We start from the raw sequence: 14960 nt of genomic DNA, 5'->3' as shown, positions 1-14960 counted from the left end.
CACAAATTGTGTTGAGTTTGAGGCTTTTTAGAGTGGACCAAAAAACGAAGCCTTGTTTTGACTTAGAAAACATGCAAATTTAACCGGACCAACAGGTACGCCCCTTAGGAATGGGGGTCGATTGGGTTCTTCGTTAGCCTGCATTACCCGTCTATGTTTCTGAAGGGGGGTCGTTAGAGGGAATTGTCCTTTGTCCATAAGATGTAGATGTACAGCCGAGTCTTGTCCCGAGGAGGTCGCACTTCTATGTTGGGCCATGCTTCTGTGTATGCAGTTCACCGCATTGAACTGTATACACCACTCCACTCATATTTGGTCTGAGGGTTTTCTCTTTAGGATGCACTAGTCTCTGTTTAAGGTCTTGTTTGATTTGAAATGTACTGGGATTTTGTGTTTGGAGAAAATCCTGTTGAGTTTCTCAGAGATTCCAGAAACCTAAAGGATTTTGATTTTTTTTGTGTTGAATCTTCTTACCGTTATGTTCTGCTGTGTGTCTTTTGGATTTCCTTGCTGGTTTGACAAACTTCCAGTTTGGGTATCCACAGGTTTGGAGAGCATCATTCATGTGTTTCTTGTCTTTGTGCTTCCCTTCTTTTTTAGCATGGACATGCTCAGCCTTGTGTTGTGAGGTTCTAATGAACGTTTGTGTGGGAAGTGAAACATCTTAAAATTTTGAAACAGAGTCCAGTAGATTGTTTTTTTTTTTTTTTTACTTGTTTGGAATGACTATGACATGGATGACTGAGAATCTTCACCAGTTCCGCAGCAAACCAGTGGAACTGGTTTGCTACATCTTCATCACACTGACAGAAAATCAGTTAGGTATAGAAACATTTTTATTAATTCCTAAAGGGAAGGTCCTTTTTGAAAAAGTTTTATCTGACTATATACATTTGTTTTAAGAAAGGGGTAAATTTTTGATTTTATGTTACCCAGTGCCACAGAGCTGCAGCCATGCAAATGAGGCATCACTGTGGTGACATAGTAATGACTTCTTTCTTTTTCCATTTGAGGGAAGAAGCCATCCCATTCTCATTTATACCCCAACCTTTAATCAAGGTGACTTCCACAGCTGCCACTGTGACTTTATTTTGAGTGAAACCTAATAGTTAAGTGTTGGCGCTTAGTGTTCCTTATTTGGAAGTCATAATAATCATTTTTGGTAGTGAGATGTTCACTTTAGTGCATTTGATTGTGACAGCTGGCATTGGGGCACAACCTTTTATTTAAATGGAGAAATGAGGACACTCAGGAAAATGTTTTGGAAGCTCGGCTATAGAATAACTGATATATTAAATCACGCTAAAACTCTTTTAAAGTACAACTTTTAACAACCCCGATACTATTTGAAAAGGATAACTACTACTTAGTTGACATTCAGCTCTCAATCCTTCAACATATTTGTGTTATTTTTACTTTAGAAATTATTAAATTGTATTTTTTTGTGTCTTTTTTTACTTTATAGCATTTTCTCTGTCCTCTCTGCCATCCTACTCCTGGGAAATGTGACATACAATCTGTCAAATGATACTCAGGTGTTGGAAGCTGGACCCACAGAGGTTTTATCTTCACTGTCACATCTGCTCATGGTAATCATACTATTAAACACTGCTGGTTTTCATAGAGTGTAGTTCTCTATTTGTGATACCCCTGTCACTCTACTACATAACTGCATTGTGTTTTACTGGCAAGTAAAGATATTTAGCATATTTTTACACATCTGAAACAGTTGCAAGCCAAACTAGCCAAATATTTTTAATAGGAATATTTCAAAATTATGCCATTGATTGTGCTTTGCAGCTCAGAGATCCAACATAGACTAGAATAATTGGTATCCCTGCTGATATGATAATGGTTTTACTTAAACCTAATCAAGGCCATACTCACAATCTGTTTGCACTGATGGATATCCTCTCAGCTCAGCATGAATTTAAATTATTTGGCCATGATGTTTTAGTCCAGTGATAACAGGCAACTAAAAGCAAAGCTAAATTATTCTTGTTGCTGTAACATCCCGTATCCCACATTATAGCATATTTCATCATAGATATTACCCATGAAAGATGCAATTGACAGAAATTTTATTTAGCAAAATGCTATTTGTGTCTTTGTTTGGTCCAACAATGGCTAAAACTGCTTATCAGCAGATTCGGTTTATGCTAATGAAGCAAAACTATTTAATCTGGATGAATTCATAGAAACTAGGATATCAGGGCCAAGTAATGGATGTGATCACTGTTGTGATGAACCTTTACTTCTGTAGGTGAAAAAGGAGCACCTGGTGAAGACTTTAACCAAAAAGACAGTCGTAACTGCTGCCTCTGCTGTGGATGCACCATACACACTACAAGAGGTAATAAGCAGTTTAGCAGTGCTTCTAAAATTCCTTTATTACTTAACCTTCAATTATTCTGGTCTTTTTTTTTTTTCAATTTATATTATTGTTCTGCATTAATTGTATTGACTGTTGCAAATACACTTAGAGGGACTTTTATTCATGCTGAGTTGGATGGTGCTGCTTCATGTTTTCAGGCCAACTCTGCACGTGACTCTCTGGCCAAGTCTTTATACAGCGCTCTGTTTGACTGGATCGTGCTTCACATTAACCATGCTATGCTCAACAGAAGAGACATGGAGGAGTCTGTCTCTGTGAGTCATGTCATTCAGTTACGTATGTTACAATTGAAAGCTCTACCAGTAGGGCTTTCGTTCCCCTAAAGAGTTAAATCTTGTTTTCTATATTTTGCTTATCTTTCAATAAATGTTTGTGGATGTTGTTGTACACAGTAATACATCTATATCATATGCTGACTTTTTAAGAGTTAATGTATTGTTTTCAGTGTTTGTCCATTGGTGTCCTGGACATGTTTGGATTTGAGAATCTCCAGAAAAACAGTTTTGAGCAGCTGTGCATCAACTACGCCTGTGAGAAGCAGCAGTTTTACATCAATCAGAACATCTTTAAGTTTAAACAGGTAATTTCTAGTGTTTTCTGTTATTATATTTCTATGAACCTGACAGAGTCTTTAAATTTCCACAGTCACTTGAATTTAGTTTTGGTTGAAGAATAAAGTCCCAGATTCATTGCAGAGCAAAACATTTACTAATTTCCAAAGAGTTTATTACCTAAATACAATTGTATTCAACTGTAGGAGGACTACGTGTCAGAAGGCATAACCTGGCAGAACATTGACTTTACTGACAACAGTGACTGCATCCAGCTTATCAGCGACAAGACAATGGGACTCTTCAGCTTGATGAATGAGGAGAGCAGGTAGGTGAAATTTTTACATAAAAATTACACAATTTGTTGTTTTAAAGCACCATTTAACAATTTTTAAATGGTGTGGAACATGTATGGTGAAATCTGATGAAAAGACATGTTTGCCTGTGATGGTTCTCTAAAGTTATTGGGAAACACAGCTAGGGTGCATATAAGGATCTGGGAAACTTGTAATAAGTTTGTAACTTGATACATTACTAGTACACTGAGTATTATAAGATCTCAATGTAATATTTTCATGCAAGATGCAGAACATGCAGAGGAAACAACAATTTAACAATCGATTTATTAATTTAGTTTATTTTTCATATCATTATCTCCCACAAAGTGGTTGCTAGTCTGTACGGGGTCCTCAAAGTGTAAAACTTACATTGTATTAATAACTTTAAAACACAATGAAATGGACAACATACAGTTTATCCGATTAATTAATAAACTCAATTCATTGGCCAGTCCTAGAATCTAGTTACCCTTTTCAATGATGTTTGTCCGACTTTTGCAAAAGTCACGGAATGCACAGAGCACTCTGAATTTGCTGCCTTCAGTAAGCAACAAGTGCTGCTGTGAGCTCCTCTCACTTCCAAAGCATTGACAGGCACCAGTCTGTCAGCCTTGCCATGCAGCAAAACTGCCTGCAGTCTGAGAGGAGACTGACTGAGGTCTGTTTTCCCTTTGGAAATGACTCGCACATGAGCAAAGCTTCCACTGATTCTGCCCTAAATTACAAGGTGAAATAATATATGTTTTTTTTCCTCTGAAGCTGTTAATTAGATCACTATTTGTGAATGATTCATACACAGCATCTGTCATTTATTAATCTAATCCACTGTGTGTGCATCTGCTATTTTCTTTTATTAAATTTAATAAAAAGATTAATTTATGTAGTTTGAATTGAGGCAAAAATATTAATGAATACTTTTTTTGTTTGTTTTTTTAAGCTTACTTGGTGTTTATAAACACTTTTCTTTGTCTGATTTTCAAAATATGTGATAAGGTTATCTAGTGACTTAAAAAAAACTTTTAGGCCCACATGATAGATATGCATATTTATGTTTTTGGCAGGTAAATTTCTTCAGACAATATATATATATATATATATATATATATATATAATATATATAATATATGTTTTTATGTAGGGTTTTCATTAATTCAACTATATGAAAAAAAATTTGTTTATTTTGTATAAATTAATTTGAGTGGTTTTGTTCCCACAATAAAAATAAAATAAGCCATTCAGTGCTCATTATTTGTTTTTTGTTTTTTTTAACCCTTTTTTTTTTTTTTTTACAGTATATCAATAAGGTTCTTGGTAACATACTAGTCAAAAAGGAGTATCGTTCATAGTATTAGTATTAGTAAATCCTTAACAATATGCTTCCATACACAGGAGTAATGACACTACAGAGCCAACTTTGAACAATCCAACTGACTTTTGATTTTTCTTCCCACTCTTCTTACTGAGAAAAGCTGTTCCTGTTTTTTTTTTTTTTCGTTTTTTTTTTTTTTTTACTCTAAGGTTAACATTATCGCTGCAAAAGGCAGAAATACCTTAAAAAAGGTAATTTATATACAGCACATTGGGTGAACAGCTCCAGTCTCTACATTCCTCGTTTGGCCTCTAAAAACTTAATGTGAGCCAGTTTTTTATTTCAGTGGGCGGGGCTAATGTTGATTCTGCTGAGTTCTGTAGTAGCTCCAACCACACCACATAACAGGAAGCTGTCAGCTTATTGTACATGTCTCAGACTAAACTATGCATACAGAGGCTGGATTTAATAACCCAATGTGCTGTAATTATCACTGTATGTATCTAAAGCCATGAGTTACTCTTAAGTCGTATGTGTCAGAACAGTGTTAATAGAGTAAACTTTTTTATATCCTTTTTGAGCTCTGGAAAGGAGTTAATTTCCGTTAAAATAATTGACAAATTGATTACGAACTGTTATTTTTCTCTCATCAGAAAGCTCAGAAAGTAAGTTAATTTGTCTACAATTAGGATGAGTGAAAGGTAAATTTCCACCTTAAGGTAGAGCTGTAGTATAAGATTGTTTCCAAAGTTCTGAAATGATCTACTAATTATATATTGATTAATAAAGAATATGAAAGATTGGTTTTTCAATCAGTTTTCATTTCATTGAGCTGTTTTTTTTTGACAGCTATCATCGCCCTTCCATTCCCTTCCATCAAGATTGTCAATTTGCTTTTTCCATTTCTTGTCTCATTTCTTACCATTAAAACTTATCAGTAGAATAGATATAGTTACAAATCTAACTTTTGAAGAGGTATAAGTAATTTGCAGTTGAGCTGTATGTGGAATAGAGCCTAAAACACAAACCATTTGCCATGTATTAGTATATTAGGTCAAAATAGGTATCCTACTTCAGGATGCATAATATATCTCAGCAACGCTGTAACCAAAATTAAATGCAAAAAGGTAGGAAAATTAAAGCCCCACTAAACAAGAACAGGTCACAGCAAGACTTGATCATCCAGTTTGACTCTTCAAGTCTGGGTTTAACCTTCATTTTGTATATGACTCAGAAATCTATTTTTAACTAAAACAAATCCTTGTTACGTATATATTTTATATATTTTTTTAGGTTTAATTACCAGCCGAGATGTCCTTTAGATAACTGGTCACTCTTTCCTTCTTTCTGTCTCTCTTAGCCTCCCTCATTCCCAAGATGAAGCCATGTTGGAGAAGTTTAAACGGCACCATCAGAACAACTCTCGCTTTGTGGTCTCTCCTAACAAGGAGGCTACTTTTACCATTGAGCATTATGCTGGGAAAGTTAACTATCAAGTCAAGGTAATTGGACGCAGTGCAAACATTTCTACATTCCAGATAACAGGAGTATTTGTCCTTCACCTTCAATAAGTTGGTGTGGAAGAAAATTCCCAATGATCCCTGATAAATTGATTGATTGTTTCTCAATACTTTGAACACAATCCAGTTCTTTGAAGCACTTTGATGTTTGATGTTGTAAATACATGGTATAAGGCTGTATTTTTTTTATTTTCCTTTTTCTTTCTGTACTATAGTCTTTATGTAAACTGAAAGTAGGTGCAAACTTTTGTTAACAAAACAATTCCCGTTTTATTGTTTTTCTTCAAACCCTGAATTGTTTACATTACACAATATGCTGGTATAAACACTTGAGAGGCTAACCAGGTTAGTATTTTAAGGCAAAACTTCAAACACAATGTTTGATCAATCAAAACAAACAAGCTATGAGATCAGGAAGATCCCATTCCATAGGTTATAAAGCCAGGTTAAGGTTGCGCTTGTTGGCTTCACGTTCAGTTGATTTTCTGATAAAGCTAAAATTGAAATAATTCTCCATAGCTAACATATGAAAAAACATTGCTTGTAAATATTAATCCAGTACCTTCACACATCAACCAGGAAGTGAAAGCTTGAACACAAATACCGTAGCATAACCAGGAACAAGTCTACCATGAGCTGTTTTGAGTTCTCTACAGATCCTGAAAGTGAGTTTAAGCTTTTCAATGAGGTCAAATTTATGGAAATCTAAAAAAATAAAGAAGATTTGACCATTTGAATGTTAGCAATCTCTATTGTAATTTAAAGATAATTTAGATCCACTCTAGAGCCAGTTTGATGGTAACAGAAGCTGTTTATTTTAAGTAATTTACATACTTACCTTCCTCAGTAGGACTTGTCAACAGAGGTTTCATATTAACAACCTGCATTATTTTTCAATATAAAGGTAATTTACAGCACTCGATCATGATAATTCTGTTATATCTGTGCATTGTACAAAAAAAAATAGACACCTAGAAAACTAGTTAATCCCTTGATACCCATCGTTGCAAATTTGCAGCAAGCCTTTTGTGTTACCAAGATAGCATGTGCATTCCCTAAGTGCCTGTTAAAATATATATATATATATATATACATATATATATATATATATATATATATATATTATTAAGGAGAATCAAATTGGATGCTAATCCGTATGGAATATGCAGCAACCAGGATGGGTGTCGGTCAGGACACAGGAATGAAGAGCAAGAGTTGGTTTCCTTTGCAACAGGCTTCACTAGCTGTGCACTTTATTGTGAACTTCGTGTTGGAACAGTTCTGAAACAAATAACAATAATAAACAATATATTTAAATATCAGGTATTTAAACAGAGTTCGATCAATAAGCATACAAACAGGCTATACATCATAATTATCCCTTTTCAGTCAGGACATCTATATTCAGCAGCTTAGGTGATCCAACAGCACCATCTACTGGTTCAACAACACATCGCAGAGGCAGGTGCTCTAATACAACATGCCGTCTCTCCCCGCTCCCCCCTCCCTCGCGGAGAAAGAAACCGTACATGCGCTATGGCTGGCGACCGTGATACACGTAACTAAAAAAAATGTTTACATCAAGTGTGCTTGCTTGTAGATAATATAAACAAATAAATTAGGCTTTCAGGGAGAAGTAAGGGAAACATTTAAAGCAGATAGAAACAATTAGTACTTACTTTTTTCATTCACTCAACACCGGAAGTATCACAATAAGGCACCCGCAGGGAAACATAGATGCGACACTGGCTCAACTGACAAGCTGCCAACGGAACGAGTCAAAAATAAGAGTCCCCAAAGAAAACAGAACAATAACTTTGCAGTAATCCTTACACTCTGTAATATTCAGCAACACACGAAGAAGAAAATACAGGAACTCGCGACCGCTCCCTAGCGGCAGGAAGAATTAAACATTTACTGTGTCTTTTGAATCCCAGCCTTTTATACATATATATATATATATAAATAATGCATCTTCCAAATGCATGATTACCCTAATAGTCTATCTAATTGATCGCTGTTTTTGACCATCCTTCAGAAAAACCTGATCTCATTCAAACATCAACCAGGTCAGTTGTACCGGGCCCAAGGCAGGAGGGTGGGCCTGAATCAGAACCCTACATCTTTTGCCACAAGTATTATTTTTCAAAGATGTATGCAAGGAAATTTGAGCTTTATTCTTAAGTTTCATAAAATCTTTTCCTATTATTACTATATTTCGATTATCCACTGCGGTATTGAGAAGTACCCCCAGCAGCCATTCCTTCCAAGGGATCATGCTGCTGACAAAGTTTCTTCACAGTTTGTATATTAATACATACATGGTGTGGATTGATGGGCCACAACTCATCAATTCTGTCCCAGGCCCAGCCAAGGCTGTCAGCTGGCCTCCACTCTGTGACAAGTGCTTTATTAATAAACAATCAACTTACTAGGAAATATAATTAGTCTGATTCTACCTTAAAGGAATACTCTCTAAACTTTGATCCAAGTATTGGCGTAATTTTACATTTGATTTATGGTCAGTGCAGGCAGCCCTTCTCTAAAAGAATCCTATGTAACTTAAGAGATTTGGATCCATCACTGAAATCATTCATGTGATTTAGAGCAGCTTTCCAAAGTGGTGGTTCGACCCCTCTAGGGGGCACCATGGGGACCTCCAAAAAAAAGAGAGAGAAGTTTTAGAACGAAAAATATACAAAAAATGTTTTTTATCATGAAACATTAATTTTTTTAACAAGGTTATTGAATATGCCTTGCAATACACTGTAATATATTAACATAAACCATTAGAATTTAGATTTTAATTTCATTTTGTTGCCAACTATGTAAAAATTGACTATCCCGTCCTAGCTGATGGGTTTCTGAAATGCCTTTTCCCTTAGTACCGTTTATATCCTTAAGGACACTCAAATGACGCAGAGCAAGTCTACAAGTCGACGATGACACTACATGGTAGTGAAAGACATCAAGTCTGGGTGGGGGAACCCAAAACAAGAAGGTAGAATGTATAATTTTGGAGCAGTACAGGGTTGCAAGTTGTTTTAAACAGGACTAAACCAAGAAGTTTTCAGTCTTGCTTCCCCTAGTGGCTATAAGTTTTAGTCTTGCTTTAAACAGTAGAAGTTCTGTCTGATTTATTGTCATGTGATGAAGAAAAAAAGTTATGTATGTATAAATACTTCTGATTTTTACTGCAAATTCTGATGTGATTGTTTGGGTTTTTAGGATTTCCAACAAAAAAACACCGAGCACATGCGTCCTGAATTCGCATCTCTCCTGCGGAGCAGCAAGCACTCATTACTGCATCATTTGGTCGCATCCAGCCCTGGAGCTTTGTTCAGATGGGGCATCCTCCGAGCAACCATCCGCATCATCTCAGTGTTCAAAAAACTCTTAAGACAGCGGGCAGAACAAAGTAAGCAGCATTTCTTTACTTGTAGCCTCTGATCTGCAACATCTTCACAATGTTAAAATTAATGAAGTTTCTTGTTGATTTTTTTATGCTAGCTGCTGCGAGACAGGGCCAACGCAGGTCGCTCACTAGCATCAAAAGGCGCAGCAGTTATCTTGAAAGACTGTCTGGGTAATTATTACTGTTTTTAAGTGAAATGTAAAGTACTGTTGTATAAAAGCAATATAAAGTAATTAATGAAAGCTTTTGATTGTGTTTTCTAGTGGCCTTCAGACTCTGGATTTCTCCTTTGATCGATCTGATGAACAATCACTTGATTTGTTTGAGGACATATTTGTCAATTATGAAAAGAGAAAGTAAAAAAAATAATAATAATAAAAAATTCCAATGTTTGCTTTTTCTTTTTTTATTGCAACTGTTTCAAGTTTAACATTTCTCACTGTCTCTGCAGGAATAATAGAGGTAGTCGACAGAAGCAGCTCATTCCGAAGGTAACGAGTTTCCTAAAATGTGGTTTCATTAGAAAAAGGTATTTATGTACACTTCAGGGCTTTGAAAAATACTTTATACCAGTTAGACACATATTCAAATGTTACATCCATTACTTTTGTTGTATTGCATTGGGTCTTTAAGTTGACACAACACAAAGTAGGGTATAATAGGAGGAGTTTTTTTTATTGTTTGTTTGTTTGTTTTTTAAACTTAAAAGACTGATTTGTGTTTATGCATTTATATTTTGTCCACTTTACTCAGTAGCTGTAGATATTCACTACTCCGAAATGAGGCTTTCTTGACAGGATATCTGCTAGTGTCATCTGCTATAAATCTGGCTTTTATGAAAGACTGACAAAAAAAGAGTTTGTTGAAAACAGAAGTCCAGTTTGACAGACATGTTAAGCATGTAAAAAAAGCTGCTCTTGTCAGATACGACCCAAGTGCAACTTTTTGGCCTACATGCAAAAATGTGTGTTGTGCAAAACTAAAATGTGACATCACCCTAAAATACAAATCTTATGGTTAAACAAGGTGCTGGTGAAATAACACAATTGTATGCCTCTTTTTACACTCCATTCAGTGTCAATTAACTTAAGTTACTTTGGGCAAGGGTTTCAGTTTCTAGACCCATAAACTCCACTGGAAGCTGGTTTTGCAAAATACTAAATTAAGCCAGCTAAATATAAATGCAAACATTAACTTTTTTTTTTTATTGAAAAAATATAGAAAACTTCTGTTATCTTTCCATTCTTCAGTTTTGCTAATTGATGTTGGTCTGTCAAATTAAATCCCAATAAAAAACCCTGATGTAATTAGACTTTCTTGTTTAACTTGACTAAGTCCAGTTGAACCAGGTGTGAAGTCTCCTGCAAGGTACTGTGAGTTGACCTCCAGAGGTCTTCCTGTTTTAAAGTGTGGGTCCTCATTATTCTATTTTATGTCTCCTCAAACAGACTCTCATGAATTTGCGTTCCCTTCATCACATCGTTGGCCTTACAAAGCACAACAAAACCAGAAAACTCATCGTCCCCCCCAACAGGCCAGCAGACCCCCCCACAGTTAGTGCACAGTTTCAGGTTTGTCTTCCATACAGCTTTGTAAAAAATAATACTATAAAAGTTCATCATAACCAAAGACGCATTGATCCATCGGTGTCTAAAAGCAGTTTTGCTGTGATATGGATCATTTTTAAAGTTTTAACCTATAGAACCATGTTTGCTCATTGCATTTATGCATCCTACAGAGCTCACTCGACAAACTGATTGAGACTATTGAGGAAGCAGAGCCTTTCTTCATTTTCTGTTTTCGCTCCAACACTGAGAAGGTAACACCATCTGTGCTCTTGATTATCATGTTGTAGTAGACAGAGGGTGACTTTGGATATATTTTCTTGCTCTTTTATAGAAATCTCTTCACTTTGATGATGAAGTGGTGCTAAATCAAATCAGGTATACAGGCATACTACAGATGATTCACATGCAGAAGTCAAGCTACACGGCTAAATACACATTTGAGGTAGGTTTTTCCTTTATATACCCTTCACATTTATTGGCCTCTGGTAAAATTAAATAAATCTATCATTTAATGAACGTGCAGGCAGTTGGTTTTGCAGAAATACACTTGTGAATATTTCTTTAGGACTGCTTAAATAAGGTTTGAGGAATTAAGTCTATTTAGCTATCTGTTCTCCCCGATGTGGCCCCCTTTCATTGATCCACAGAGAAAGAGTGTAGAAGTCCAAAAGCCTTTACACCAATTACAGTAGGGATGGTAGCACATGTCCCTGTGAGTGTCTCTGAGGGAACATCTTGGAGACTGGGTGATGTAGCATGATGTCTGCAGCAGAACAGAAAAAAAAATCCATCTTCCTCCATCAATGTTCAAAATTCATATTTTTATGGCTTTATTGACTTAAGTTTCGTTCTAACTTTTGAATACTCTTCCTTTGTCCCAGAAATGATTACATCAATTTTGTTTCACTCAGCACAACGAAGTCTTGGCCCATCTATGCATTGATTTCTTCTTCTATTTAAGAAAGTCTAAGAACTTTTAATTATTAATCCCATACTTGCAGTTTTCTCAAGTAATAAAGCTGATATGAAATAGATGCCACTTTTCATAGACTAGTTTCTCGTTCTTCAAAATGAGAAGGATATAAATAGCAATGCTATTCAAGTAAGTTATTGGCCTGTACTACAGTAGATCAAAGATCATAGATTTAAAAAAAAAGAAAAAAAGAAGAGTATAAGAACCTAACTTCCATCCACCCTAATTTGTCCATATCTGCAAGCGGAGCAAAAGTTTTGTTTAAAACCACTACATTTGAGGCCTACAGAAAACCAGCATGGTGAGCTGAAAAGAAAAATCACATGATAGAGGACTTTGACCTGGATGGTCTAGAGAGAGACTATGCCAAGAGGAAATGTCCAAAATCTCTCTCACTGGAGGATCCAAACATGTTCGATATTATAGAAAATGTATATCTTTTCTAACAGCAAAAATGGGTTATAAAACAGGCTAAAATTAAAATTCGCAGTTTTAAAATTTAAGACATTAACCAGAGGTACCAGTAATTGTGTACTTATTCAACTACACAACACAGAAACGTGAAATTCAACCAAAAGGTGTAGATGCTGAGAAATCATTTTGTTTTTCTTTTGTTTTTTTCCCATCCCTATTAACAGGAATTTGTTAAGAAGTTCAGGATTTTGCTTCCAAAGGGAGCCACTGCAGCCCCAGAAGTCATAACTGTACTGTTTGAGAAGATGGGACTGGAAAAAGCTTCCTACCAAATAGGAAAAAACAAGGTATCTAATAGTGGTTTCTTTTTTTCTATCTGTCTAAACCTTTGCACATGCTCTACTTTGATCCAAATTTATTTAATAAATTATATATTTTTTAAGTTTAATCGCAGAAAATGTATCTTCAGATGCTGAAAGACATAATCTTCTTTGATCCAGCGTCAGATGACTAAAACCCTTGTTCATTCTGCTTAGGTTTATCTCAAAGAAATAGAGCGTCAGTTACTCCAGGTCACTTTGAACAAAGAGGTGATGCAGCGCATCGTCACACTGCAGCGGTGGTTCCGTACCTGCCTCATCAGAATGCATTTCCTGCAAAAGAGGGACGCCACAATGATCATCCAGGTACAGCTATTTCCTTACTGAAGCAAAACTAATTGAGCTACTTACAGTTCAATGCACAAATGCTCCTAAATAAATCAGATGCAACAATTACCCACCTGATTAGTAATGGAGTTCACCAGTGTGTAAATAAACGTACCGGTAAGTATAAATCCTGCTGCTCTGAGAAGGCATTAGAGGATCCGTTATCCAGACCGGGAAAAAATACTATTATAATGACAGAGCAACCCATTTTGAGATGTAGGCTAAAAAACAACATCACTAAGAGACCAGCCAAGCACAGCAATAAGGAAACCAGCGAAGAAGCCCACAACACCCCTGGAGGAGCCACAGGATCCACTGTACAGCTCAGGATAGCTGTGAATCCTGGACTCCGCTAATCCCCACTATAGTTTGCCAGAAGTCATAAAGGAGACGCACCAAACTACTGAAGTTAGATGAGATCAGAAGTGAACTTTATCCGTATGGATTCAAAACCCAAAACAAACTGCATAAATGAATATAGAAATGTCCCCTTTGAAGCATTATCGTAGCATTATACTGTGGGGCAGGGATGCCTCTAAAAGTCGCAGGGTAGTAGCTTTCAATGACTGGACTTGGGCACCTGTAATTGAGATCAAAGCATGTGGGCTAATCAGATTTTAAGATACAATTTGAAACCTACTGCAAGACTTGAAAGGTTTGTATTTAACAATTTCTACACACATATTGAGTGAGCTTAAAGTATTTCACAAAAAACAATGTGCAAAGCTGGTAGAGACATACCCCTACTTACTGCTTTAATTGGACTAAAAGGGGACTTTTCAAAATAAAACTTCAAGGGGTTTAAATGCATGCTACGTATGCATATTAACCAATGTTTATATAAACTTTGTAAAGAATCCATCCATTTCCTGGCCTTTCATAGATATGCAGGCTCTGCATTTGGCTGTTACATAAAATACCAACAATCTGCTATAGTTTTTGGTTCTAATGTAGCAAAAGGAAAAAGTTTAATGGGAGTGAGTAACTTTGAAAGGAACAGTACATATAATTGTGGACAAACCTAATTCAGGTCTTAATGGGATGCCATACATTTTTGTATTTTTTTAGAGGAGCTGGCGGGAGTTTTTTGAGAAACAGAACCGAGCAGCGACTGTAATGCAGATGGCGTGGCGTACTTCCCTGAGAGAGTCCATAGAGGAGGAGATGGAGAATAAGGAAGGTTCCAGTTCGCAACGTAGAGTCAGGTACTATTCCTTAGAGTTTGGTTTTACTTAAAACATTAACTTAATTAACAAATGTGTATCCATCCTTTCTTATGTGCATTTTCTTTTTTTAAGTCAAAAATCACCTCAATACCTTTTTTTTACAGAAATTAGCAAGTTGAGTTGAGTTTTTCTGCTTTCATCCGTCCCTTCTAAAGCGAAACTCAAAAACAGGAATAAATCATTGATGGAATCATGACTGCTAATCCCAGATTGCTTTGATATTGTCTAACAGCTCGTCCACATTATTTGGGCAGATGTTTCTCATACGGACATCCTACGTCTCCCCGAAGTTCTGGGAGACTCCCTGATATCAATAGTTGTTGAGTCGGTTGGTGGCTCCCAAAGCACTGACCCCAGTTGCATTCCCATCCTTGTGAATCACCCCTCAAATGCTTAATGGTGTTTGCTGTACAATTTTTTTTAAAGCTGGAGTTATCCTTGTGGTGAACCTTTATCAACCAGCCTTTTTACGTAAAGTTTACGTTTTGGACGTAATTCTGACTCCCGTGCTGCGGTGGCACTAAACCTATTTTGCCCTCTTACC

The 14960-nt window shown here is 36.2% G+C and overlaps 1 protein-coding gene across 3 annotated transcripts in view; it reads left to right on the top strand.

Annotated features, from left to right (window-relative positions):
- The window catches only part of myo9b (myosin IXb), a 55578-nt gene that overhangs the window by 28713 nt on the left and 11905 nt on the right, over nucleotides 1-14960 (top strand). For all 3 annotated transcript variants that reach the window (XM_038291918.1, XM_038291919.1, XM_038291920.1), the window contains exons 7-22: nucleotides 1466-1589; nucleotides 2264-2353; nucleotides 2533-2649; nucleotides 2841-2975; nucleotides 3153-3274; nucleotides 5954-6095; nucleotides 9342-9531; nucleotides 9624-9699; nucleotides 9792-9884; nucleotides 9980-10019; nucleotides 10977-11099; nucleotides 11267-11347; nucleotides 11428-11538; nucleotides 12708-12830; nucleotides 13020-13169; nucleotides 14259-14395. In XM_038291918.1, coding sequence (XP_038147846.1) covers nucleotides 1466-1589; nucleotides 2264-2353; nucleotides 2533-2649; nucleotides 2841-2975; nucleotides 3153-3274; nucleotides 5954-6095; nucleotides 9342-9531; nucleotides 9624-9699; nucleotides 9792-9884; nucleotides 9980-10019; nucleotides 10977-11099; nucleotides 11267-11347; nucleotides 11428-11538; nucleotides 12708-12830; nucleotides 13020-13169; nucleotides 14259-14395 — 1854 coding nt within the window. The remainder of the gene's footprint in view (nucleotides 1-1465; nucleotides 1590-2263; nucleotides 2354-2532; nucleotides 2650-2840; nucleotides 2976-3152; nucleotides 3275-5953; nucleotides 6096-9341; nucleotides 9532-9623; nucleotides 9700-9791; nucleotides 9885-9979; nucleotides 10020-10976; nucleotides 11100-11266; nucleotides 11348-11427; nucleotides 11539-12707; nucleotides 12831-13019; nucleotides 13170-14258; nucleotides 14396-14960) is intronic.

The sequence above is a fragment of the Cyprinodon tularosa genome, unplaced genomic scaffold, assembly GCF_016077235.1.
Source record: "Cyprinodon tularosa strain WSP-4 unplaced genomic scaffold, ASM1607723v1 ctg304, whole genome shotgun sequence".
NCBI lineage: Eukaryota > Metazoa > Chordata > Actinopteri > Cyprinodontiformes > Cyprinodontidae > Cyprinodon > Cyprinodon tularosa.
This window is presented reverse-complemented; position numbering and strand designations above follow the sequence as displayed.